The sequence below is a fragment of the Papio anubis genome, chromosome 2, assembly GCF_008728515.1.
Source record: "Papio anubis isolate 15944 chromosome 2, Panubis1.0, whole genome shotgun sequence".
Taxonomy (NCBI): Eukaryota; Metazoa; Chordata; class Mammalia; order Primates; family Cercopithecidae; genus Papio; species Papio anubis.
Window position 1 is genome coordinate 97,929,508 of NC_044977.1, and position 25,555 is coordinate 97,955,062.

The window sequence follows — 25,555 nt, forward strand, 5'->3', positions numbered from 1 at the left end:
CTCTTTACTTTTTTTTTTGAGACAGAGTCTCGCTCTGTCACCCCGTCTAGAGTGCAACGGCGTGATCTTGGCTCACTGCAAGCTCCACCTCCCGGATTCAAGCAATTCTCCTGTCTCAGCCTCACAAGTAGCTAGGACTCCAGGCGCCCACCACCACGCCCAGCTAATTTTTGTATTTTTGGAAGAGATGGGGTTTTGCCATGTTGGCCAGGCTGGTCTTGAACTCCTGACCTCAGGTGATCCACCCGCCTCAGCCTCCCAAAGTGCCAGGATTACATGCATGAGACACCACAACCTCTTTTCTATGAATTTGCCTAGTCTAGATATTTTGTATAAGTGAAGTCATACAATATTTACCCTTTTGTGTCTGGCTTATTTCACTTGGCACAGTGTTTCCAAGGTTCATTCATATGGTAGCATATGTCAGAACTTCATTCCTTTTTATGGCTGAATAATATTTTATTGTGTGTATATACCACGTTTTGTCTATCCATTCTTCTGTTGATGGACACTTGAATTGTTTCCACCTTTTTGGCTATTGTGAATAATGCTGCAAGAACATTGCTGTACAAGTACCTGTTTGAGTCCTCGTTTTCAATTCTAGAAGTGGAATTGTTTGATCATATGGTAATTTTATGGTTAGCTTTTTTTTTTTCCTTTTTTTTTTTTTTTTTTTTTTGAGACAGAGTCTCACTCAGTCGCCCAGGCTGGAGTGCAGTGGCGCGATCTCGGCTCACTGCAAGCTCCGCCTCCCGGATTCACGCCATTCTCCTGCCTCAGCCTCCCAGGTAGCTGGGACTACAGGCGCCCGATGCCACGCCCGGCTAATTTTTTGCATTTTTAGTAGAGACGAGGTTTCACCGTGTTAGCCAGGATGGTCTCGATCTCCTGACTTCGTGATCCGCCTGCCTCAGCCTCCCAAAGTGCTTGGATTACAGGCGTGAGCCACTGCGCCCGGCGTATGGTTAGCTTTTTGAGGAGCCACCAAACTTTTCCACAAAACTCTTCCACTTTATGGTCCCACCAGCAGTGTACAAGGGTTCTAATTTCTCTACACCCTCACCAACACTTATTATTTTCCTTTCTTTCAATTATAGCCATCCTAGTAGGTTTGAAATAATACCTCTTTGTGATTTGGATTTGCTTTTACCTAATGGCTAATGATGTTGAGCATCTATTTGTGTGCTTATTGGCCATTTGTATATTTTCTTTGGAGAAACACAAGTCTTTTGCCTACTTTTTAATTGGGTTGTTTGTCCTGTTGTTGAGTTGTAGGAGCTCTTTATGTTTTTTGGAAAATTTGTGTTGTTTTATGTCACCGTTTGTGGTAACTTGTTATGCAGCAGTACTAATACATTTACCCTATTATTAACTGTGAAATCAAGTTTTTTATAAACTTATAGGAAGCCATCTATTTTTTCTATATTGTGGAATTGTCAGAATAGCAAGAATGATTGGTTCCTTGGAGGTTAGATAAAACTTTCTTGAGAACCTGGCTTGACCTGATTTTTTGTGTTTTTTTGGAGGTAGATCTTTGACAACCTTTTTTCAAATTTAGATTTTCTGTCTTCTTGAAGTAATATTAGTACATCTCTTGGTTACTTACAGAATTAAACGTAATAATGCTGATGCAGTGCCTTAACACAGTAGACAGTACGTGGAAAGCACTCAAAAAAAGTGTTAGCTGTGCTGTTGTTATAAGATTTTTCTCCTTATCTTGGAGTTCAGGTATGTTACCCAGCTGTGTCTAAGGATGTGTCTTAGTCCATTTTGTGTTTCTATAACAGAATACCACAGACTGAGTAATTTATAAAGAAAATAAATTTATTTCTCACAGCTCTGGAGGCTGGACAGCCCATTATCAAGGTGCCAGCATCTGACAAGGGCCTTCTTGCAGCATCCCGTGGTGGAAGGCAGAAGAGAAATGACACGGGGAGATTTGAAGTGGGGACAAAGTTATCCTTCATCAGAAACCCATTCTCACGATAACTAACACACTCCACTACTGACCAGTGGAGCTTTCTGTGATGATGGAGTTGTTCAGTATCTGTACTGACCAATACAGCTGCCATTAGCTACTTGTGGCTCTTAAGAACTTGAAATATCACTAGTGTGACTGAGGAACTGAATTTTTATACAATTTTCATGAACTTTATTTTTTTTTCTTTGTGTCGAGACAGAGCCTCACTCTGTTGCCCAGGCCAGAGTACAGTGGTGCGATCTTGGCTCACTGCAACCTCTGCCTCCCAGGCTCAAGTGATCCTCCTACCTCAGCCTTCCAAGTAACTGGGACTACAAGCACGTGCCACCATGCCAGGCTTATTTTTGTACTTTTTTGCAGAGATGGGGTTTTGCCATGTTGTCTAGACTGGTCTTTTTTTTTTTTTTTTTTTGAGACGGAGTCTCGCTCTGTTGGCCGGATCTCAGCTCACTGCAAGCTCCGCCTCCCGGGTTTACGCCATTCTCCTGCCTCAGCCTCCCGAGTAGCTGGGACTACAGGCGCCTGCCACCTCGCCCGGCTAGTTTTTTGTATTTTTAGTAGAGACGGGGTTTCACCATGTTAGCCAGGATGGTCTCGATCTCCTGACCTCGTGATCCGCCCGTCTCGGCCTCCCAAAGTGCTGGGATTACAGGCTTGAGCCACCGCGCCCGGCCCTAGACTGGTCTTGAACTCCTGGGCTCAAGTGATCCACCCACCTCTGCCTCCCAGAGCACAGGAGTGAGCCATCATGCATGGCATGAACTTTAATTTTTTTTTTTTTTTAGATAGAGTTTCGCTCTTGTTACCCAGCTGGAGTACAATGGCACAATCTCAGCTCACTGCAACCGGCACCTCCCTGGTTCAAGCAATTCTCCTGCCTCAGCCTCCCAAAGTAGCTGGGATTACAGGAGCAGGCCACCACACCCAGCTAATTTTTTTAAATTTTTTTTTATTTTTTAGTAGAGATGGGGTTTCACCATGTTGGCCAGGCTGGTCTCGAACTTCTGACCTCAGGTGATCCACCCACCTCGGCCTCCCAGAGTGCTGGGATTACAGATGTGGGCCCCCGCGCCCAGCCCCTGAACTTTAATTGTAATAGCTACATGTGGACATGAACCTGGCAGTCGCTGTGTTGGGCAGCACAGTTCTATCATATTCTATCACGTTCTATAGTATGAATATGTTACCATTTATTTGTTTGTCCTCTGATGGGCCTTTAGGTTGTTTTGGGTTTTTGCTTTTGCAAATAAAATCTCAAGGGATATGCTTAAATATGTGTTAGTAGCTGTGTACTGTGTTACTATACAGCTTTTTATTAGTAGTTGTATACTGTTCAGAATTGTTGCCATTCTGTTCCTTTTGACCCTTCACCAAGGTGGAAAGATCACTTCCTCCGGTTTCAAGGCTGCCCCTCTAATTTGCAGGTGTGCATGTAACTCTTGGCTTGGGTTAGATCTCAGGGAGTTCTGGCTTCCTCACTGAACCTTTAGTATCATAGAAGTCTGAAATGGCACACCTAGCCACAGGAAGGACCTAAGCTCAAGCTCCAGTGGGATTAGACAAGTGCTTCATGTGAAATAACCTTTATAACAGGCATGTAGAAAACAAAACGATAAGCTTAAGATAATCACTAACTCCAAGAAAAGCAAACAATTAAATGAAAAAGGACATGTGACACTGTGCATCACAGCTCTGACTAATTGTCCTAATGTAGACAGGCTTTTGGTGTCTATGCCCTTTGCTCCCTGCTGTTATGCCTGTGAGTGCTTTATGTTACATGAAAAAGAGATTGTGCAGATATGATTATTGTTATGGACCCTAAAATGGGAAGATTATCCTGGATTATCTGGTGGGCTCAATCTAATCTTTTGAGCCCTTAAAAGCAGAGAAATATCTCCATCTGGGATTATTCAGAGAGATGCTGTGGAGGAAGTCAGAGAGGGTAGAGATTCAAAGCGTGATAAGGGTATCTAGCTGGCTTTAAAGATGGAGGGGGCAAGGTAGCTCCTAGAAGCTGAAATTGACCAACAGCCTGCAGGGAACAGGGACCTCAGTCCTTCAACTACCTGGAACTGGATTCTCTCAGCACTCTGAATGGGCCTGAAAGTGGATTTTCCCCTGGAACCTCCAGATAAGAGCCCAGGTCAGCCAACCCCTTGATTTTGGCTTGTGAAACCAGAAGCAGAGAAACCCAGTGAGCTTGCCAGACTTCCGACTTACATAACTGTGAGATAATAAATTTGTGTTGTTTTAAGCTGCTAAATGTATGGTAATTTCTTATAGCTGTGATAGAAAACTGATATACCACCTAATATCAATTCATCCAAAAATGTGTAGAGGTGATTCTGTTTGGTAGGGGGAGAGTACTAAAATAAAACTAAATTCTCATTTTCCATGACAGGAAGTCAAAAGATTATATTTAAACCTTTAAAAAATAGCAACATAAGCGTCTGTAGAAATATGGCAGTAAATGTTAAAAGAAACAGCTAGAAGTTTTATAAGTGATTGCTTTTGGAGAGCAGGAATTGGGAATGATGGGGCTGGGAGTGGGCTGATAATTTTTAAATTTTAACCTTGGAGAGAACTGTATGGTGTTTAAATGCATGTTCTTGTGTTACTGCAATGAAAATGAAGAGGTCCCATCACCACCAATGTAAGATGTGCCCATCTCTCTAAGGGCCTGAGCAAGTGGGGTGGGGGCTGCCTCTGCCTACCAGGTCATGTGGCATCCCCTCCTCTCTAATCACCAGGGTGGAGGAGAGCAACAGCAAGCTCCTGGAGTCAGAGAGGAAGCTGCAGGAGGAGCGACACCGCACCGTGGTGCTGGAGCAACATCTGGAGAAGATACGCCTGGAGCCAGGGAAGGCATCGGCCTCCCAGAGAGCAGCCCCCAGGACGAAAACTGGTAGGGGCCAGGGCAGGAGTCTCAGTGCAGCGGGTGGGGCAGTGTTGCTGCTAACAGAGGAGCCAGGCAGCTGCACTGTTCAGCCCGTCAGTGAGTGTGTGAGCGTGTGGGAGGCAGAGCCTCCATCAGGGTGGAGCTCTGCCTGCCCCTGCTGCGGGGTGTCCTTTTCCCTGGGCCTCCCGTTCAGAAGCAGGAGCCCCAGAGCTCCACTGGCTCATGTGGCCCTGGCCTTCCCACCTGTAAGCCCTCAGCATGAGGTGGCAGTGCTGAATGCCCCCAGCCACCACCTCCTCTGGACCCCCACCCCCAGCCCTCAGCCCTCTATCCTGAGCTGAATTCATTAAAAGTGATCATGAGGCACAGCTGGTCTACTGGGGCAGCCCAAGCCGCAGTGGCTGAAGCAGGGGAGGAGTCCCTTTCTGCCTCCTGCAGCGGTCAAGTTGATATAAGCAGGAAGTAGCCTCGCCAGAGGTTTGGGGACCCAAGCTCCCTCTATTTTGTGGCTCCACTGTTCTCAACATGCAGCTTCCATCTCCTGGTCTACAATGACTGCCTGAGCTTTCCCATCAGCAGCAGGAAGGGGAGAAGGGAAGGAGACAAACTTCTCCTTACCTTTTACGGTTGCATGTGTCACTTCTGCTCTCATCCCACCAGCCAGATCCCAGACAGTTGGGCATAGCCAGGTGCAGAGGGAAGCTGGGAAATGCTGTCCTTAACTGAAAGGTCTATCACTCTAACACAGTGGTTCTCAAGGTGCAGTGTTCAGACCAGCAGCAACAGCATCTTGTGGGGCTGGGGCAAGCTGGAGGATGCCAGAGCCAGAAGCCACTTCTGGGACGGCTGACTCCCAGGGAGGAAGGGTCTCCAGTGCGGAGGGGCTGGGCCTGCCTCCCTTGGACCTCCCATCCCACCCATCCCAGCACCCTCCAGGCTCTGGAGTGGAGGTGCTACTGCCCCCACTGCACCCTCTCTCAACATCCCAGTAGCCCCCCAACCCCTCCCCAGCCAAGGATGGTCAGACCCTTGGTCTCAGTGCTCAGCCCAGATGAGGTCAGAATGTTTCCGAAGGGTATGCCAGAAGTAGGGCACAAAGAGTGGGTTGAGGCCACCTGCTTTCTCTTCCTCCACCAGCGGGGCCAGGAGCTTCTGCGAATCCAGGCTGAGAAGGAAGAGTCCCTGGGGCTTAGCCTTGCTGACCCTCCTAGACTCTCAGGAATATGTTCCCTAGGAGTGTGGCTTCTCCAGGCTGGGGCTTACCTCCTGCAGGGCAGCAGGACTTCCAGCCAGGGAGAGCTAAGCCACAGCAGGCAAGTCACTTTGTTCTGTGCTGGACAGTGAGGGCAGCTGCCTGAGGGAAAGTGTCCAGGTGGCCTCTGCTGCCTACTGGCCTGTAACATGAGCAAAATCCTGCCCCTCTGGTGAGCAGAGCGCCACCTCCCCGCCTCCCCCTGGCCCATCTGTAAAACGAGGAGGCTGGATTTACAATTCAGTCCCCCGTGGCAGTCTCACTCCAGTTGCGGGGAGCTAGACATCTGAGCAGAGATGGAGGAACGGGGAGGGGATGTGGCCTGCAGATCCCCGAGGGAAGAACAAGTGTTGGTGCATGGAAACTTAGCTGGAGGCTTGGAGGAAGAGCCGGAGACAGGGAGGCTGGAGTGGTCCGATCACACAGGGGCTTGAGGGCCAAATAGAATTCACTGAGGCTGCCAAGGCTCTAGAGGCAGAAACGATTATCCCTTTTTTTCAGCTAAGGAAACCAGCTCAGAGAGGGTGATTGTTTGTCCGAGGCCTCTCAGCAGAGGGCGAAAGCCAGGTCTGCTGATGCCAACTGATTTACTGTGGTCACGCCACCTCTGAGGGCCTTTTCAGCACCAAAGTTTTCTGATGCTGTGATTTTGATTTTGCCCAAGTTCGCCACCAGTTGAGCTTTGTCTCTTTTTTTTTTTTTTTTTTTTTTTTTTTTTGAGACAGAGTCTTGCTCTGTCCCTCAGGCTGGAATGCAGTGGTGCAATCTCAGATCACTGCAACCTCCACCTCCCTGGTTCAAACAATTCCCCTGCCTCAGCCTCCTAAGTAGCTAGGATTACAGGGGTTCGCCACCACACCCTGCTCATTTAGGTATTTTTAGTAGTGATGGTGTTTCACCATGTTGGCCAGGCTGGTCTTGAACTCCTGACCTCAAATAATCCGCCCCCCTCGACCTCCCAAAGTGCTGGGATTACAGACGTGAGCCACCGCACCTGGCCGAGGCTCTGTTTTTGATTCCCTGTGTCACAGGGCTTAGAAAATCCCATCAGGCTGAACAAGCAGTTTCCTATCCAGGGCAGCCCTAGTTGGGGATGTGGAGGTGCTCAATGGTCGGAATAAGCCAAGGACAGCTTAGCAGTGTCCCCTGGAGCCAGGAAAGGCCCTGAAGAATATTCAGTCTAGCCCCTGTAGAAGGCAGAGCCACTCTGCCGCCTCCCCAGCAACGAGACAGGTTTACACGAGACTAGTCTTGAGGTGCACGCCACCATGCCCGGCTAACTTTTTGGTGTTTGTAGTAGAGACAGGGTTTCACCATGTTGGCCAGACTGATCTCAAACTCCTGATCTCAGGCAATCTGCCCCCACTTGGCCTCCCAGAGTGCTGGGACTACCCGCCTCCCCCAGCCGCTTTGTCTCCTTTTTGTGAGCATTCTGTACCCCTCAACTCCAGTGCCCTGGATCCCCTGCTTCCTAGTATGAAGCTGATGGCTTGGATGGGGACCACTGGTGTGAAGGCATCAGGTACAGTGACAACCTAGACTCGGGCTCAGCCTGCAGGCCAGACCTCAGGCTCAGCTGCCTTCTCTTTTTGAAAACAAATTACCAGGCTGGGCATGGTGGTTTACGCCTGTAATCCTGGCACTTTGGGAGGCCAAGGTGGACGGATCACTTGAGGCCAAGAGTTTGAGACAGGCTGGCCAACATGACAAAACCCTGTCTCTGCAAAAAATACAATAATTAGCTGGGCAGGTGGCAGGCACCTGTTGTCCCAGCTACTCAGGAGGCTGAGACACGAGAATCACTTGAACCTGGGAGGCGCAGATTGCTGTGAACCGAAATTTTGCTACTGCACTCCAGCCTGGCAACAGAGCAAGACTCTGTTCCAGAAAAAAAAAAAAAAAAGAAAAAGAAAAAAAGAAACGAAAAGAAAAAAAGAAAACAAATTACCAGAAACTTGTAAAGTATAGAGATGGAGACAGGGTGGTGAGGAACCACCTTGATACAGAGCGGGCAGAGTCAGGGCTGTAGCAGAGGCCAAAGCCAGGGGCAGAGGCATGCAGAGGAGGCATCAGGGAGGGCTTCGGAGGGAGGCAGAGCTCAGAGTTGTCCTGCACCCCAAAGGCGGTGTAGCGTTTCACCATGTGGAAGAGCAGGCAGTGGGCAATGCGGGGAGGAGAAGCAGGGTGCTAGCACAGAGCTGTGGCCTCCTCACAGAAAGTGGTTGCTACTGCCCCACAGGTCTGCCCACCTCTAACACCAGGCAAAACCCAACTGGGAGTGAGAAGAAGGACCCACCCTTTGCCCAGCTCTCCGATGTGCCCGTGGAATCCCAAATGGAAGAGCTGACAACCAGGTGCTCCCCTGCCCCACCTTCCTGAAAGGGTAGGGTTGTCTGGGTGGAGGTGCCTCCATGGGCAGAGGGACTGTGTCCCTCCCCTTGCACTTTTGACTCATTTGGCCAGAAGCTGGTCCTGCTTGGTCATGGGTTCTAGGCCTGCAATTCAGGGACTGGCCTTCAGAGGACAGAGGGCCCAGCCCAAACTCCAATGACCCATAGTCCAATATAAATTTTATCACGCATGGATCACTGAACCCAGTTGCTCACTAAGTTAAACCTGTTAAGATCCCATGCAGCCATGGGAAGGGAAAGACGGGAACCTCTACAAATTAGAACTCAATTTGTAAGGGGCCTTGAGGTAGCTTACACTGCAGGGAGCCAGGCCCATAGAGAGGAATCCACAGTATCCCCAAGAGTCAGTGAGAGGAGGGGATGGGTCAGAGGGAAGCCTGAACCTGAAGAGCAGCCACGTTGGCAGCCACCCAGGGCCCTCTGTCACCCACGCACACCTGCATGCAGCTCCAGCCACACTGAGTGCTGTCTCCTGTGGTCCAGGCTGGCCGTCCAGGTGGAGGAGAATGAAATGCTAAAGGCTGCCCTGGGCAGTGCCCTGCGGGGAAAGGAGGAAGACTTCCGGATGTACCATGAGATCCTGGGCCAGGTGAAAAGCGTCTTCCTGCAGGCCCTGCGGCAGCAGAAGACAGATAAGCAATAGGATGACAGCCCAGTGTCGGCCTGGCTGGGTGGGCAGCCTCAGGTCTTGAGAGGACAAGACTCTGTCTGAGAACTCCATCTGCTCCGGGAAGCCAGCCCAGGGCAGCCAGCTCAACCACTTCTACCAGAAGAGGCTCCTTAAGGATGACCAAAACCAATGTCTCAGGCCAGGAAGGCAGAAGAGAAGCTCTAGTGGGACACTGCAGGAGACCCTGAGCCGGCTGGGTTACAGCAGCAGGGGGTCCCAGTGGCCCACTGGCAAAGGCGAGAGCTCTGGGGCGGCAAGCCGGCTGTGAATGGGCAGTCCCTCGGGCAGGTGCTCATTGCCCTCGTCCTAGGTACTAGCCCTGGATGTCCCCATGGCTTCACACACAGGAGAGCCCTTCGTTACCCTAACTGGGCACATCCCCCATGCCACTCAACCCCACCCTATCCCCTCACCCCTATCCCAGCTCCATCTATAGCCCGTCCACACCCGACACAGACTTGGGGCACTAGGCTCTCAGCCAGTTTGTCAGCCCGTTCCTCAGGACACTTCCTCAGGTGCGGACCCTTGGACTTGTAATAATAATAAGTGTTTTCATAATCACTGCAGCTCCCAGTGAGTGAGCATCTACTGTGGCAACCTGACCCCATTCAGTCCTCTAATAACCCAGGGGATTGTTGTCCTATTTGACGGATGAAGAAACTGAGGTTCACAGAAAGAAGCTGAGCTAATATTTAACTGCAGTCTACCTGACCCCAAAACCAGGGTCTTGCCATTCAGAGATCACCCAGGGTGGGCGCACCCACTCACCACTGGACAACCCCACCCCTAGGCAGCCACTCCAAGAGGCACCTTCGTTTGCTCACCAAGACTGCAGCTGATGGATGCTGGTGGCAGAGGGCCAAGGTGGGGCTCGGCTGGAGCTTTGGGCAGAAGGGTTTTGAGGTAGTGGCTCCAGTCGAAGGTACGGTGCACCTCCCTCGCCATGGTGAACCGGGAGGGCTGCTGCAGAGGGACCCTAAGATCCGCAGGCCTCTACATGACTGTCACAGTGTTGCCCTTTCTCAGCTGTAACTATGCAATTATAGCTACAGGAAGGAGTGGTCCCAAGGAAGGTCACTCATAGCCATGCACCCCAACCCCAGGCACCTTGGCCACACGTGAACCCACAGCCCCACACAAAGATGCAGATACACACAAATACCTCAATTCAGGAGCATGCAGCTGTTCGTGCACACAGGCACCTCCATGTGTGCACACTCATGGACACACAGGTGCAGATGAGCACACACATGTGAATGTGGTCACACATTCCCACATGTGAAGACATAGCCACTTGTGTGTTGCTTGTGCAGTGACGCACAAATGCAGGTGCACATGCTGTGAAAACACCCCCTTCCCCAGGAAAAGCCACTGGGGCTCCTGGGACCCTGTCTTCTCAGTCCCTTCCTTGGGGATGGGGCTATGGAGGGACCCTAGCTGGCCCCCACTCCTCAGGGAGCCCCTGACCCTGCATGGGGTCACACGGATCTAGAGATCCCACAGCAAGTTAGAGCAAAGGCCACCAGGATGAACTGGTGATTCTGATGGGGTCCTAAGGGTCTCTGGGAAGGAAGAGTTTTTCTCTGGTTCCTTGTGAAGGAAAATGGCCAGGCAGAGAGCGAGGAGAGAGAGGGTCTGTGCTGGGAGGGGACAGTGTGTGACAGCGAGGGGCGGGCCAGATGCAGTCTGAACACAAACGAGTCAGCACCTTCTCCTGCAGGTACTGAGGAGCTCCAGAGGGTGATCTGAGTATGTGGGGTACAGGCTCTGGCCTCAGCGCAGTTCCAGAGAGTGAGAAGCAGGCATAGGATCAGCCATCCTTCCTCAAGGTCACCTCAGGGAAGTGCAGAGATGGCGTGACCCACACTCCAGCCACTTCAGGGTGGTTCTGCTGCCCTTCCTCGGCTAGGCCTGAGACAAGAAGGAGCATCAGGTCATGGAGTCTGGACAGGTGGGGCTGCCTGGGGCATACTTCTCTCCCCACTTACCAGCTGTGTGGCCTTGGGCAAGTTATTTAACCTCTCTGATCCTCCACATTCTCATCTATAAAATGCAGACAATAATAGAATCCTCTATTAGGGGGCTGCTACTAATATATATGTCAAAGAATAACCCAAAGACTTTTCGCTAATTATTAGCTCTCTGTTTATTTTTGTACGAGGAACCTGTATCTATAGATTGATTTCAACAAGAGTTATATGAGAGGGGAGAGAAAAACTGCAGACAGGCAGGCACGGGATATCTTGTTTGCACATTTTTGGGTGAACTGATTTGCTAGTGTCTTGCTTTGGCCAACTCTGGGTATAAAGACGAGTGTTTCAGTTTTCAGATTCCACAGGCAACCTTGACAGCATTGCTGTGGTGCCATGTGCAGGAGTCCCTGTCATGTCTTCTGGCACCTGCCACCAGGCACCTCCCCACGCCCAGCTTGATGATCAGGTCTGCTCCATTCCCTCATTGGAACCCTCTGCAGGGTTCATTGAGATAAAAAGTGTCCAATGGTTACAGCAGCTGCTCGCACACAGTAAGTGCTCAATAATTATTCACTCTTAGTGTTCCCTCTATTCATTCAACCAGAACTTGTTGAGCAGTTCCTCTACCCCAGGCACAGAGGTGCCGAGGTGAGGCAAACACAGTCCCTGGCCTCCAGGAACTCTCAGGTCAGCTGAGGAGAGAGACAGACTGGTCACAGGTCACCATTCCATCCAGCCAGTCTGCCATCAGGCAGTCAGTGAGTGCCAACAGCATGCCAGTCTCTCCAGGCCCGGGAGGGACCTACAGGTGAATCTGACTTTCTTCCTCCTTTCAGGGAGTTTCCAGTCCAATCAGAGGCGTGGGAAAAGCCATGATGGAGCTGGGTGGGGAAGGATGCAAGACCGGGCTGCAGCACTGCAGGGCTTCCCCCACCATCCCCACCCCATCCCTGTGGCAGTTCCCAAGTTCCCAGCCTCCTTGATCAGATCTGGGTGGAGAGGGGGCTGTCAGGGAGTCCTGTGTCCTTCACATCTCCCTAAGGCAAAGGAGCAAGGAGGGGCAAAGGGAAGGTGGGGAGAGCCTGGGAGAAGGATTTTCAAGGGAAGGAGGTTGTCAAAGGGGTCAAAGATAGGGACCCTGAGAAACCTAACCCAGGTGGGCCAGGTACAGAGCCAGGCAGCTGGTCTGTCCAGGTGAGTACCAGTGCCACTCCTAGGTAGCACTGTCTGTCCTAGGCACCCACCCTGAGGATGACCTCCCTATCCCTCAGGCAGGTGGGCAACAGGTGTGCTGGATAAGACACTAAGGGCCCCGGCCAGAGCCACGAGGAGGCAGCTGGAGGGGAGAGTGCAGGTGCCCTGGCGGGTTGAGGGGCAGGGGCAAGTAAAGAGTTAAGCGGTGGAGTTACCTCACGTGAGGGCTTTCCCTGCCACACACCAGGCAGGTGCTGCGGGTCTTGGTGCTCAGGTTCCAGCACTGATAGGTGAGGCCTGGCTGAGCTGTGGATGTAGTTTGGCCACTGTCCCCATGGGGGCCTCTGGGGCACCACAGCTGAGCTGGGCAGGGTTGCAGCCTGGCTCAGGCTTAAACACACTACACTGTCACTGGGCCCCTCCCCTGCTCCCAGGAGCCCAGGGCAGGGTGACCTCCAGTGGGTGTGCTCCTCTGGACCCCCACATCCAGGGGCCAGAAGAAGCTTCTCCTCCCCACCCCCAGCCAGCCCACAGCCAGCCCTAAGCACAAAGAAGTCTGCCTACCCACCTTCTCCCCACAGGTGTGCCTTTACATACACTGTCTCTCTTATATCCCTGAGCCTTGCACACACACAACACACATATACACACATATGTACAATACATGTGCACACACAAGCAATACACAGGATACACATACACAGCAAACACATGCCATGAACAACCTACAACACAAAACGTACACGCAGACTACACACAACTAATAGAAAACACAGTTGCACATATACATGCAAACACACAGGATACTTTCCTCGCATTTTTACTTTGAGCAACAAACAACCAAAGAAAATTTAAAAATTGAAATGGGACTCAGATTTGAGAGAATTGTTCCCACTCCCCGCCATATCTTTCCCAGTTGCCCTTGTGGCATTTGGGACGGCCCCAGGGCCAAGTGCTGGTCTTAGGTCAGTCAGCTTCCTGTCCGTGGTGTGGGCTGGCCTCGCCAGGTGCCCTCCCCCGCCACCCGCCTCAGACGCAGTGGAACTGGCCTCAGGCTGTCCAGTCATAGATCCACAGGACTTCCCTAGCCCTCCACCCCTCTTGCCATTTCCACACACCACACTCCCTGCAGACCCTGCTGGTTGTGGGTCACCCGGGGAAGGCCTCACTGCTGAGTGTGAATCCAGCCTCTCTGGGCCTCTGGGGGTCAGGGTGTCTGTGGCTCTCTAATAGCCTCTGTTTATGAGCAAGGCCCTTGTCATGGAGTGAGTCACCGGATGCCCCCTGCCACCCTGGTGAGGGCCAGGGCCAGCGGTATGCCCATTTTACAACTGAGGATCTGAGACCCTAAGAAGTGGGGCACACCAGCTCAGGCTCAAGTAAATTGGCTGAACCTGTGTTCTTAACTCTGGGGTCAAACCACCGTGTCTGCTCCCTTGAGCCATTTTCTTTGAGCCTCGTGAGGGTCCCACTGTGGGTGCACGGGGTTGTCGCCCCTGCAGGGCAGTCAGTGCCAGGAGCTTACAGGGCTTGTCCAATTACTTGGCTTCCTCATGTGCCAGGTTCTTCTTCTCCCAACTGCGGACAATGGCAACATCTTCCCTATGGGCTATGGTGAAATTAAAAGGTTAATCCTTGTACGTCCTGGCTACTATGATTAACTTACTCCTAACAACCATTGACCCCCCAACCCCCAAGGAAGCCCTCCTTAACCCTGAAGTCTGGCTCAGGTATCCTTTCCTCCCTGATGCTGGCCTCTCTAGTGCCCATTACCCACCACAGCCCTAACCCAGCACCCACACTGTGCACTAGTCACCATTCATGCTTCTCAGGGTCCGGGACCACAGACACGGGCCTCTGCATCCTGTGTGGAGTGTGTATGTTGGGGGTCTCCTTTCTGTCCTCCAGGCCAGCATGTCTGCATGCTCAGGAGGCAGCTCACTGCCTAAGTGCAATCTCTCCCCTTCCTGGGCCCTAGTGGGTGGAGAGCAGCACCTCCCTCCTGCCTCCTCAGCTGAGCCTGAAGCTGGGGTCACAGGATCAGTAGGGGCTCCAGGAGCTGTCCCGTGACTGATCACAGTCACAAAACTCCTTCTACCCCCTAGAGCCTCCCCACAAGCACACACGTAAACAGGCCTCCATAAATAGCACAGACTCGGCCTCATCTGAGGGGGGCACTGTCAGAGATTCTTAATCTCAAGGGCACCTTCAGGATACCCCTTCCCTCAGGTATCCAGGGCTGAGACCTTGGATGCTCCCTTCCAGAATGAGGGCCCTGTCCTACCAGGACCCCTCGTTGGTTAGGAATACACCTGTCTTCCTGTCTGCCTCCACTCTGCCATCGAGAGGATACCAGCCATTCCAAGTACCCACAAGCCTTGCCAAGTGACCCTGCTAGCACCCCTCCAGTCGGGACCCTCCCTATGGGACAGAGCTGGCTTATGGGGACCCCTCTCAGCCACATGTCCCATGCTAGTTCCAGTCCCATCAGGCAAGTCAGCCCTCCCTGATGCACTGATGCATGACCAACCAGGACTCATGGCATAATGAAAAGGACCAGGTCAGGGGGTGAGATGAGTCTGCCCTGGGATAGCCCTTAGGAGGTCATATGTAAAGGTAGGAGCTGAAGTCCCTGGAGTCCAAGTGTGAAAGTGTGTGCATGTTGTGAATGTGTGTGGCTGTGGTGGGGGTAGGGCTTACAAGCCTGGAGAGGCTGATGGGGCCACCAGGAAACTTCCTGAAAGAGGGAAGTCCTGGATAGCAGTGAGAGAGAGAGGCACAGGCTCTCTAGGAGCCAGGGGAGGCAGGCTGAAGAGAGGCCCAGGTGTCCCTGTCTGAGCCTATGCTACTGGACACCCTCCCCCCCAGCACCCGCCCCCCTTCAAGGATCCTCCCTGCGGCTCCCTGTGGCCAGCGGCTCTGCAGCACTCGGCTCTGCTCCACTCTGCTCAGCTCCGCTCCAGGAAGGCCACCTCCTCCTCCCCCTCCTCCTCCCGCTGTCACCACTCACCGCTCATAACCTCGAGGGGGTGGGGACCCCAGGGCTGGACACACCCCACCGTAGCCCCAGAGCTCAGCCGGTCGGACGGACGGACAGTTGGACGCAGGACCCCAGAGCCTGAGGTGGGCAGTGTGCCAGGGTCCCTTGCGGCCTCCTCAAGGTCAGTGCCAGCTGGGGATGCAGCTACTCTGGGGCTCTTGAGACTTGTGGGGCACACCCCAGGCCCTCATCCCAAATCACGGGCCACAAAAGGGGCTTTACCCCAGGGGCATCTGGGGCAAGCAGGACCAGGGGAAAAGGGATGCCCCTGTGTCCACAGGCCAGCCCTGGTCCGGGGGTCTACAGGAGAGGCCTCAGGCTGGGGGCCAGCTCCTTGCAGAGGCCTCTCTGGGGACACCCCGCACCGGCCATGGGGAGCTAAAATTGGAAAGTGGCGAGTGGGAGGCAGCTGACAAAGCTATTTCGCGGGCTCTTCACCGTGCTCCGGTTTCAAGCTCCTGCTCCATTAACCTGATCCCCAGGGCCTCTCCACCCCCACCCAGCTGATGAGGAGGTGCCTCCACCCTCAGGCCGGCAGCACAGCCATCAGGCTGGCAGCCTCTGCTGTGGGGAGAGGCAGTGGTGGTCTTCTCTTACCCCAGATTCCAGAGGGTGTCACTGAGAAACCCGATCCTGAGGGGAGGCAGGCAGAAGTCTGTCCCAGGTCTGCTGTGTGACCTTGAGAGGTCCCTGCTCCTATCTGGCCCATGACCCCTCCATCTGTACGAGGAGACTGCGGGCGGGGGTGGGGGTTGGCAGGGGAGATGGCTGCAGGGCTGGGGATGAAGATTTGGGGGAGGATCAAGGGTGGGCAAAAGGGCCACATCAGCCACCTCTTTGCCCTATCAGCCCAAGGGGTGCCTGGACATGTTCCTCCCTTTAATTTGGGCCCTATGTCTGTACCCATGGGGTCCTTGGGAAGCCCCTGGGCCAGGCTGAAGCAGGGTAGGAAGGGCAAAGGTGCTAACTGAGCTGCAGGACAGCCCAGCAGTTCTCCAGTGTACAAGCTAGGCCCCTGCTGGAGGGAGTGGTGAGACTCAACCAGGGCCTGATTCTGGTCAGTACCTTGGACAGCAGCCAGTGCCCTCCCTGGCCCCGCCTGGCCCCGCATCCGCATCCGCTACTCCAGGGCACCTCCTCAAATAGCACAGCCTCCACCGGTGCCCAGGGCCTGAATACACAGAGCACTGAGAGAGTGGGGCAGTGTGGTTACGGACACAGGCAGGGACTGGGGTGTGGCAGGCTGGAGCTTGGGGACTTGTTGGGGGAATGGAGGTCAGTGATAGGCTGGAGGCTTAATTCGAGGGATGGAGGCTTGGCTCTAGGGGCAGCACCTGGGTTGGTCATGGGATCTCAGGGAGGGGAGTGGGAGTTAGAGAAAGGGTCTTAGAGAGGCTGGGGCTTTGTGAGGAGCTGAGGGAGACTTGTTGATCAGGGTGGGGACCCTGCAGGCAGAAACCTGACTGTAGTGATAAAGGTGGGGTTTCTCCGAACATGGGGGCCTTGGCAGGAGCGGTTTTAGCAGAGGGTGGGGCCGGTGTGTCTGGAAGGTATGAAGATATAAATGAAGGTGAGGGAGGCAGGCTGTGAGTGAGGGCTCTGACAGCAAGAGCCTTGATGGGTGGGTGGGGACAAGAGCAGCAGCTGGGATGGGGCACTGGTGTTCAGTGGCCTGTGAGCAGTGGGGGGCACGGGGTGGGCAAAGTGATGGTACAAGGTCCCCAAGGGGCTGGTGGGACAATCTCTCTTCAGAGTGGGGTCCCCACTGGGGTGGCAGGACCATGAGGTGGGGCTAAGCTGGGCTGGAGACTGTAATTCCCTCACCCAACCTGTCTCCCCAGCCCTGTCCAGGCTATGGGCATCAAGACAGCATTGCCAACGGCTGAGCTGGGCCTCTACTCTCTGGTGCTGAGTGGAGCCCTGGCCTATGCTGGCCGGGGCCTCCTTGAGGCTTCACAAGGTAATGGCTGTGCCTCGGGGCAAGTGGACAGGACCCTTCTTCCCCTGGGGGCTTCAGGGTTCCAACCAGCAAAGCCAGAAACTTACAGGCTCCAGAGCCAGGGTATTCCTTCTAGAACAAGGCTGGATCTCCCTTTTCAGCCTGGGGCTCCCATCTCAGATAGGCACTGAAGGCTGGTGGAGCCAGGTTCAGTCACAGGAACACAGAGATGCAGAGAAACTGACAGAGAAATGGACACAGAGTCACACACATAGACACACACACACACCGCGCACACACAGGCCCGGACCCAGGCACACACACACAGACCTAGACCCAGACACACACACACACCCCGACACACACACACACACACACACAGACCTGGACTCAGACACACACAAACACACACATACACACACAGACACGCAAACACATAGACATATACACCCCACCCCACCCCACACACACACAGTCAGAGGCCTGGACCCAGATACACAGCAAGACCCAGACCTGCGCCCCGCTCCTGACGCCCTCGCTCCCCAGGATGGGGGCAGCCTTGTCCACGGGGGAAGGAGGGGCAGGGGATGTGAAGGCCCCTCTCCCTGAGGCCACACTCTGTTCTCAGATGGGGCCCACAGGAAGGCCTTCCGGGAGTCTGTGCGACCTGGCTGGGAGTACATTGGCCGGAAGATGGTAGGTCCCCCACACCCAAGGGTCCCTCCCATCCCGAACCCTTCTCCCCTCTCCGCTGTTCCAGATGTTGTCAAGTAAGAGAGAGCTTCTCACAGCTCGGGAGCCTCTGGCTTGAGCTTCAGTGCCTTCAGCTTCTCCCCTGGCTCCTCCTGTATCCTTCCGGGACATCAAGTTTGCCCGGGCCCTGCTCACTTGGGAAATGGGTCACATTAGCGGAGTGTGCTTCAGCGGAGCCTCCAGCACCTCCCTTCCCAGAAACAAAGCAGTAAGGGGGGAATGGCAGGCAACGTGCGGAGGAGAGGGCGAGCTTCGAGGGACCCAGGAGCCCCTATGGTGCCCTTCACTCCTCTCTACCCTCCTGCCTGAGTACTTCCTTCAGAGAGGAGTGTGGAGACCTGCAGGCACTTGTGTTTGTGTAAAGAGGACACATTGGGTTTGGCTAGTGGTAAAAAATAATAATTATTAAATTTAAAAATGATAATAATAAAAGAAGAACATGAAGGCTGGGAAGGTGCTGGGACTCTGACCAGTCTAGGTTCCAGCTCGTCCTGCCCCCTCTCCCACCCTCACCTGCCCCACCTCCTCCTGCTCCGGACTGCCCCAGGATGTGGCTGACTTCGAGTGGGTGATGTGGTTCACCTCCTTTCGCAACGTCATCATCTTCGCCCTCTCCGGACATGTGCTGTTTGCTAAACTCTGCACGATGGTTGCCCCACAGGTGAGCTGGACCTGGGCCACCCAGTTTCCCCCTGCCAGCTCCTCTTTCACCACAAGGGTTGTGGGAACCCCCTCCTGGGGTCACACCCCCATTTGTATGGCAAAACTGAAGCCTTCTCCCTGTCCACAGCTCCGCTCCTGGATGTATGCTGCGTATGGGGCCCTGGCTGTGATGGGCACTATGGGCCCTTGGTACCTCCTGCTGCTGCTTGGTCACTGTGTGGGGCTCTATGTGGCCTCACTCTTGGGCCAGCCCTGGCTCTGTCTTGGCCTTGGCTTGGCCAGCCTGGCCTCCTTCAAGATGGACCCCCTAATCTCTTGGCAGGTGTGAACTGGTGCAAGGGTAGAGGGTGTAGGGATAAGATCCCAAACCTCTCACTTCATCCAAAGTCCTTGCACCCCAAGTATCCCCAAGTATTCCCTTCACATTTCCACCTGTCTTCAAGCCTTTGGGTATGCCCTGGCCACACGGTCACCACCTGCATCACAGGAGGAACTGCCAGCTCATCCCCTGCTCCTCGCGTTGCTGGGACAGAGCAGTGGCCAAAGTTAACTGCTCTGGAAAAGAGGAAGGGACAGGACCAGGCTGGGCCCCTATAGGAAGCTAGGGAGTGGGGAGTAGGTTTTCCAGAGACAGGAGGCACCCTAGTGAGCTGGTGGCCTGTTCTTTCCCCCTCCAGAGCGGATTTGTAACAGGCACTTTTGATCTTCAAGAGGTGCTGTTTCATGGGGGCAGCAGCTTCACAGTGCTGCGCTGCACCAGCTTTGCACTGGAGAGCTGTGCCCACCCTGACCGCCACTACTCCCTAGCTGACCTGCTCAAGTACAACTTCTATCTGCCCTTCTTCTTCTTCGGGCCTATCATGACCTTTGATCGCTTCCATGCCCAGGTGAGGGGACACCCTGTGGGCTTCTAGAACAGGGCTGAATCTCCCTTTTCAGATTGGGGTTTCCATCTCAGATAGAATTCCCGAAGCAGGCTGTATCCCCATCCTCAGGCATGATTCCAGGATGAAGCCATGTCTCCCCTTCCTCCTCAGACCCCAGGAAGGGGCCACCTTTCCCCTCCAACAGGGACCCCGGGGTGGAGATATGTCTCTTTTCTCAGACAGGACTCCCAGGCCATGAATGTTCTCCTCCCTCACAAATGGGGCTCCCAGGACAGAACTGGGTCTCCTGTGACTGGCTGTGAATCCTCCTCAGACTCCAGGGTGACCTGTGTCTCCACCCTTAGGCAGGACTCCTGGATAAAGCCATGTCTCCTCCTGCCCCAAGTAGTTGGTGAACCCCCCTCAGACAGGGCTTCCTGGGCAGGGCTTGCCTCTTCCCTCAGACCCTTTGCATCCTCTCAGGTGAGCCAGGTGGAGCCAGTGAGACGCGAGGGTGAGCTGTGGCACATCCGAGCCCAGGCAGGCCTGAGCGTGGTGGCCATCATGGCCGTCGATATCTTCTTTCACTTCTTCTACATCCTCACCATCCCCAGTGACCTCAAGTTCGCCAACCGCCTCCCAGACAGTGCCCTCGGTGGGTCCTCAGAAGAGAGATGGGGGCAGGGCTGCCACCCCAGGAAAACAGACCCTCTGCACACCCACGGTGCCACAGTCGGGGAAGCTGAGGCCCGCAGGGCACAGCACCTAAGGGCATGGGAGCAGGGGCTTATTCTTTCTAATGCATGGGTCTTGGCATTAGCTTCATCCTGTAGGGCCAGAGCAGTATCCCACAGAGCCCACCAGGCATGGCTGATTTCCACAATATGGGGGTTCTCCGTGGGGCAGGCAGAGCCTGGTGTCTCCACAAGGAAATGGTGGGACAGGGTCTCCATGGGGACAGGCCCCAGGCGATGAACCCCAGGCAGTGATGGTGCCCTGTCCCCAGCTGGCCTAGCCTATTCAAACCTGGTGTATGACTGGGTGAAGGCGGCCGTCCTCTTTGGCGTTGTCAACACTGTGGCGTGCCTCGACCACCTGGACCCACCTCAGCCTCCCAAGTGCATCACCGCGCTCTACGTCTTCGCAGAAACGTGAGTGCCGGGCCAGGGCGGGGGAGGTTCACCCCCTCAAACCACATCTTCCCCTAGCCTCTTCCCCCATGCCCAGGGAGCGCTGCACCTGATGGGCACATGGCTCTCTGCTTTTCTTTTACAGGCACTTTGACCGTGGCATCAATGACTGGCTTTGCAAGTGAGTAGGGGTCGGGTGGGGGTGGTCACAGCCATCCTGCCAGGTGTCTGAGCAGGGCAGTGCCAAGATGGGTCCACATTTTAAAAGATCACCTCGGGCCAGGGGAAGCAAAGAGGGCAGTGAGGAGGTCTTGGCAGAGGTCTAGGTGAAAGATATAGAAGTTAGGACTTGTGTGAGGGCCCCAGAAGTGCAGAGAGGTGGTGGGAGGAAGGTCACACAGACAGCAGCCTGGCTAGGATGTGGCCATGAAGTGTGGGTGTCGGGAAGGAGAGGGAGATGACGCTGAAATTCCTATGTGCAGCCTGGGAAGATAGAGGGTAGTTTCCAGAGAGGGCTTCAGTTTAAGAAATGTCTAGTTGCAATCTAGGAGATATCCTTGTGGAGGTTCAGGGAGGTGGTTGGGTCTGAGGGTCTGGGGTTCTGAGGGTCTGGAGGACTGATGGAACTCAGAGCGTCCTGAGTATAGGCAGGTGGTTTTTAGGCTTTGGGAGTGGGTAAGTCCTCAGGAGAGGGAGTGGCGTGAGAAGAGGAGAGATGGGGATGGCTGAGATTTGGCTTGCAAGAGCTCTGCTTGGAAGGAAAAGGAAGAGCCAGTGGAAAGGACTAGAAAGAATGGTTGGAGGGGCAGGAGAAGAATCAGAGTCATGGGCCACTCTGAAAGCCAAGGGAAGACCATCCAGGCATGGTGGGGGCAGCTGGGTCAGTTGCCACTGAGCCTCAAAGAAGCTGGAGACCAAAGATTAGTGCTGGTGACATGGAGGTTTTCAGCCTTTCACTGGCAAGGCAGGGGCAGATAAGGAGGGAAAGTCAACTGAGGAGTAGAGGAGTGTATAATGACTCCTGGAAAAGCCTGGGACTGCAGGGGGAAGACAGGGGTGGCTGAGGGAGATGAAGGATGTGTTAAAGATAGGAGAGAATGGGACATGCTAAGAAGAACTATTCAACAGAGAAGTTGGTGATTCAGGATATAGGGGTGATTGATTTAATCACCTCAGGAATGAGGTCCCTGAGGAGGAAGGAGGTGATGGTGTCTAGTTCCAGGCAGAGGCGTGGCTTCAGTGGGAGGAGGAGGAAGAGAAGCCAGTGTAGATGCAGATGAAGGCAGGTTAGTGTAGACACGTAAGAGATTCCACCTGAAGGCTTCAGCCTTCTCCAGGAAGCAGGAGGCATGGCCATCAGCTGAGAAAGCCAGGACTGGGGACATGGAGAGAGGAAACATATATGCCTACCCCCGTAACCCAGCCTGGATCCCCCCACTCATACTATCTCTCCACTCATACTTGTGGGGAGATAAGGACACAGTGGCCCTTGCAGAGCACGGGAGAAGCAGCTAACCAGAGAAACCTTGGCACTGAGCACCCAGGTTGTATTGGAGGTGGCGGGCTTATGAACTCCAGCATGTGAAGATGTGAGATTTCCCCCATGGGGCTTAGCTGCCTGGATGTAGCTGAGGAGAAAGTAGGTGATTGGGCTCTCACAGATGAGTGAGAAGGAAGAAGTCAGGAATAAGGGTTTTTAGATTATTTATAGTGGTGACTCATTGGATATAAGCCTGCTAAGGACGGTGGTGAAGATGGGAGGGTCACAAGATCAATGGGATTGAAGAACGGAAGCTGGGGGGGCCAGGAGGTCAAGAGGGGCTGGGCAAAGAGTGGGAATTAGAAAGGAGTGAACTTTCAAGTGGTGACAAAGCTGGGGCATGGCCATGGGTGTGGGTGGCTGAGGTGGAGTGGAGAAAAAAGCCATTGGAAATGAGGAGGTCGAGGAATGGAAAGGCTGGTTATTCATGGGTCTTCCACTGAATTTATTTAACAAATATTTACTGAGCACCTGCTGCATGCCAGGCCTGTTCTAGGCACTGGGGATACAGCAGTGAACATGGCAAAGACCCTGACCTCATGGAGCTTACAGTCTAGTGGGGTGAAACAGACCATAAACAGGTAAACAAACATAACTAAGATAATTTTGGAGAGTGGTAAGTGTTTTGAAGAAAATAAAATGTGCAATGGGATAGAAGTTGGCAACACAGTAGAGGCTTCTTTAGTTGGGGTCTGGGTGGGCTTCTCTGAGGAGACGATATTTGAATTGAGATTTGAGTGATAAGGAGATGTGGAGCAGAGAATACCAGGTAGAGGGTACAACAAGGGCAAAGGCCTTGAGACACAAACCAACTGTGTGGGTATGAAGGTCAGAAAGGCCAATGAGGCCAGCATAGTGAGCAGGGGGAGCATGGTGACTGATGAGATCAGGGAGGGAACAGAAACCAGACCACTTGGGATCTTCTAGCCAGAGTAAAGAGACTGAGTTTCACAAGGTCAGGAGATCGAGACCATCCAGGCTAACACGGTGAAACCCCGTCTCTACTAAGAAATACAAAAAATAGCCGGGCGAGGTGGCAGCGCCTGTAGTCCCAGCTACTCGGGAGGCTGAGGCCGGAGAATGGCGTGAACCCGGGAGGCGGAGCTTGCAGTGAGCTGAGATCCGGCCACTGCACTCCAGCCTGGGCGACAGCGCGAGACTCCGTCTCAAAAAAAAAAAAAAAAAAAAGAGACTGAGTTTATTCCAGTTGTAATGGGGAGCTATTCAGAGGGGTTAATCATGGAAGTGATGTGACCTGAGCTACACTCTCAAAAGATGCCTCTGGCTGCTGTGTGTAGAATGAACTGTGGGGGCAAAAGCAGAAATGAGAAGACCACTTAAGAGGCTCTTGCAATAATTTATGTGAAAAGAGAGATCATCTTGACTAAGGTGGTGGTTATAGAGGAGGTGAGCAGTGGTCAGGACTGAGAGGAGTCAACAGAATTTGCTGGCTTGCTTGGATGTTGGTGATGAGGCAAATTGAGAATCCAAGAAGGCACCAAGGCTTATACCCTGAGCAACTGAATGGATGGTGGTGCCATTCACTGAGATAAGGACGGAGCAGGGTTTGAGCAGGGATAGGGGAATTTGTCAATCAAGTGACATGGCTAGTAGCAATTGGATATACAAATCAGGAGAGACTGGCCTAAAGACACAGATTTAGGGGTCATTGGCATAGAGACACGACTTGGAATCTTGGGTCTGGATGAGATCACTTGGGGAGTAAATGAACAGAGCTAGAGAAGCTATAATGTCCCAGGCTGAGCCTGCCACAATTTGAAGTTGGTTAGAGGGGGAACCACTACTTGAGGTCAGGAATGTTGAATGCACCCAGGGTGACAGTGTTGAGGAGGTCGACTGTTGTGTGTCCTCTCCCATCTCATCCCTGCCCTTTCCCATACTCCCAGTGGCCCTTCTCCCATTTTTCCTGCAGATATGTGTATGATCACATTGGTGGGGAGCATTCCGCTGTGATCCCAGAGCTGGCGGCCACAGTGGCCACATTTGCCATCACCACTCTGTGGCTTGGGCCTTGTGACATTGTCTACCTGTGGTCATTCCTTAACTGCTTTGGCCTCAACTTTGAGCTTTGGGTGCAAAAACTGGCAGAGTGGGGGCCCCTAGCACGAATTGAGGTGAGCAGGGAAGACCTGGGGCTGGGACTGTCTGGGTTATGGAGGGCAGGGGGGCACTTCTGCTTTCTGGAGTTGTCCAACCACCTGGCCCCCAAACCAGAACTTTCTCACCACCACCCTCCTGGTTGTCAGGGCAATGGCTCACTCTGTGGGAATCTGACCATCCCTCCCTTCTATGGGGAATGGAGCACCTGGGCCTTGCCATGTTGGTCAGGCCTTGCCCTCTCTCTGGAACTGTTTCCCCATGTTTAACAAGGAGGGAGAGCTGACCTGGGGCTCCCCAAGACCCAGACATAGCCCTAAGACCTTACTGGCCATGTGGGTAAGGATGCTGACCCACCACGTCCTCTTTCCTTTGGCCTCTTGTCCCGCTGCCCATGCTTTCCTGGACCGAATAGGCCTCTCTGTCAGTGCAGATGTCCCGCAGGATCCGGGCCCTGTTTGGAGCCATGAACTTCTGGGCCATCATCATGTACAACCTTGTGAGTCTGAACAGCCTCGAGTTCACACAGCTGGTTGCCCGACGCCTGCTACTCACAGGTAAGGGACAAGGGTGTGGGGATGCAGAAGGTGCCAGGCATCAGCCTCAAGGACTGGGACCTTCCAAAATGCCTCCTACCCTCTCATCACCCCGGGACTCAGCAGGGAGGGCCCATCCAGCGGGGAGAGGGGTGGGAAGAGAAAACTCGCCGAGGATGCGGTGCTGCTCCCAAGCATCTATGACTCCCTCCCCACACAGGGTTCCCCCAGACCACGCTGGTCATCCTGTTTGTCACCTACTGTGGTGTCCAGCTAGTAAAGGAGCGTGAGCGAAACTTGGCACTGGAGGAGGAGCAGAAGCAGGACAAAGAGAAGCTGGAGTAGGAGGGAGCGGGTAGAGGGACGGGCTCTGCTCAGCTATTCTTGGGCCAGATGGGGCCTGACCAATAGAATAAAAGACTTTTCTACAACAGCTTGGCTGCTCCCTGCCCCTTCTTCCCACAGTCCCCTGGCTCCACGTCCATGGTGGCTGAAGAGCTGGAGGCTCTAGGCCTCAGGCAGGGGAGGGTTCCCACCCATAGGGAGGAGGGGACACCAGATGGAGGGCAGAGCCCATCGACCTTGGCAGC

At 53.6% G+C, this 25,555-nt stretch overlaps 2 protein-coding genes across 10 annotated transcripts in view; both read left to right on the plus strand.

Moving 5' to 3' along the window:
- CCDC13 (coiled-coil domain containing 13) overlaps nucleotides 1-9,832 on the plus strand; it is a 64,718-nt gene extending 54,886 nt beyond the window's left edge. For 2 of the 7 annotated variants that reach the window (XM_009201077.4, XM_009201081.4), the window contains one exon: nucleotides 4,732-5,986. In XM_009201077.4, coding sequence (XP_009199341.2) covers nucleotides 4,732-5,221 — 490 coding nt within the window. In that variant the 3' untranslated portion in view covers nucleotides 5,222-5,986. Of the gene's footprint in view, nucleotides 1-1,837; nucleotides 2,103-4,731; nucleotides 5,993-8,371; nucleotides 8,487-9,026 lie in introns of those variants that run through there. The other 5 variants (XM_003894599.5, XM_009201082.4, XM_009201078.4 and 2 more) reach the window with 5 other exon arrangements.
- Nucleotides 9,833-15,270: 5,438 nt separating this feature from the next.
- On the plus strand, nucleotides 15,271-25,398 carry HHATL (hedgehog acyltransferase like). Of its 3 annotated transcripts, none has more exons than XM_003894600.5 (12): nucleotides 15,271-15,541; nucleotides 17,262-17,380; nucleotides 17,988-18,055; nucleotides 18,660-18,773; nucleotides 18,903-19,097; nucleotides 19,453-19,662; nucleotides 20,125-20,296; nucleotides 20,648-20,792; nucleotides 20,917-20,952; nucleotides 24,245-24,446; nucleotides 24,845-24,986; nucleotides 25,186-25,398. In XM_003894600.5, the coding sequence occupies exons 2-12, from the start codon at nucleotides 17,275-17,277 to the stop codon at nucleotides 25,308-25,310; spliced, it is 1,515 nt and encodes a 504-aa protein (XP_003894649.1). In that variant the 5' UTR covers nucleotides 15,271-15,541; nucleotides 17,262-17,274; the 3' UTR covers nucleotides 25,311-25,398. The 3 variants fall into 3 exon arrangements, with proteins under 3 accessions (XP_003894649.1, XP_009199348.1, XP_009199347.1); XM_009201084.4 differs by having other exon boundaries at nucleotides 24,863-24,986; XM_009201083.4 differs by having other exon boundaries at nucleotides 15,301-15,503.
- The last annotated feature ends 157 nt before the right edge of the window (nucleotides 25,399-25,555 follow it).

Excerpts from the sequence above, each read along its gene's own strand:
- HHATL (XM_003894600.5), top strand. The coding sequence starts at position 17,275 with ATGGGCATCAAGACAGCATTGCCAACGGCTGAGCTGGGCCTCTACTCT. Across the intron at positions 18,774-18,902 it reads GCACGATGGTTGCCCCACAG|CTCCGCTCCTGGATGTATGC; the intron begins GTGAGCTGGACC and ends CCCTGTCCACAG. Across the intron at positions 20,953-24,244 it reads ATCAATGACTGGCTTTGCAA|ATATGTGTATGATCACATTG; the intron begins GTGAGTAGGGGT and ends TTTTTCCTGCAG.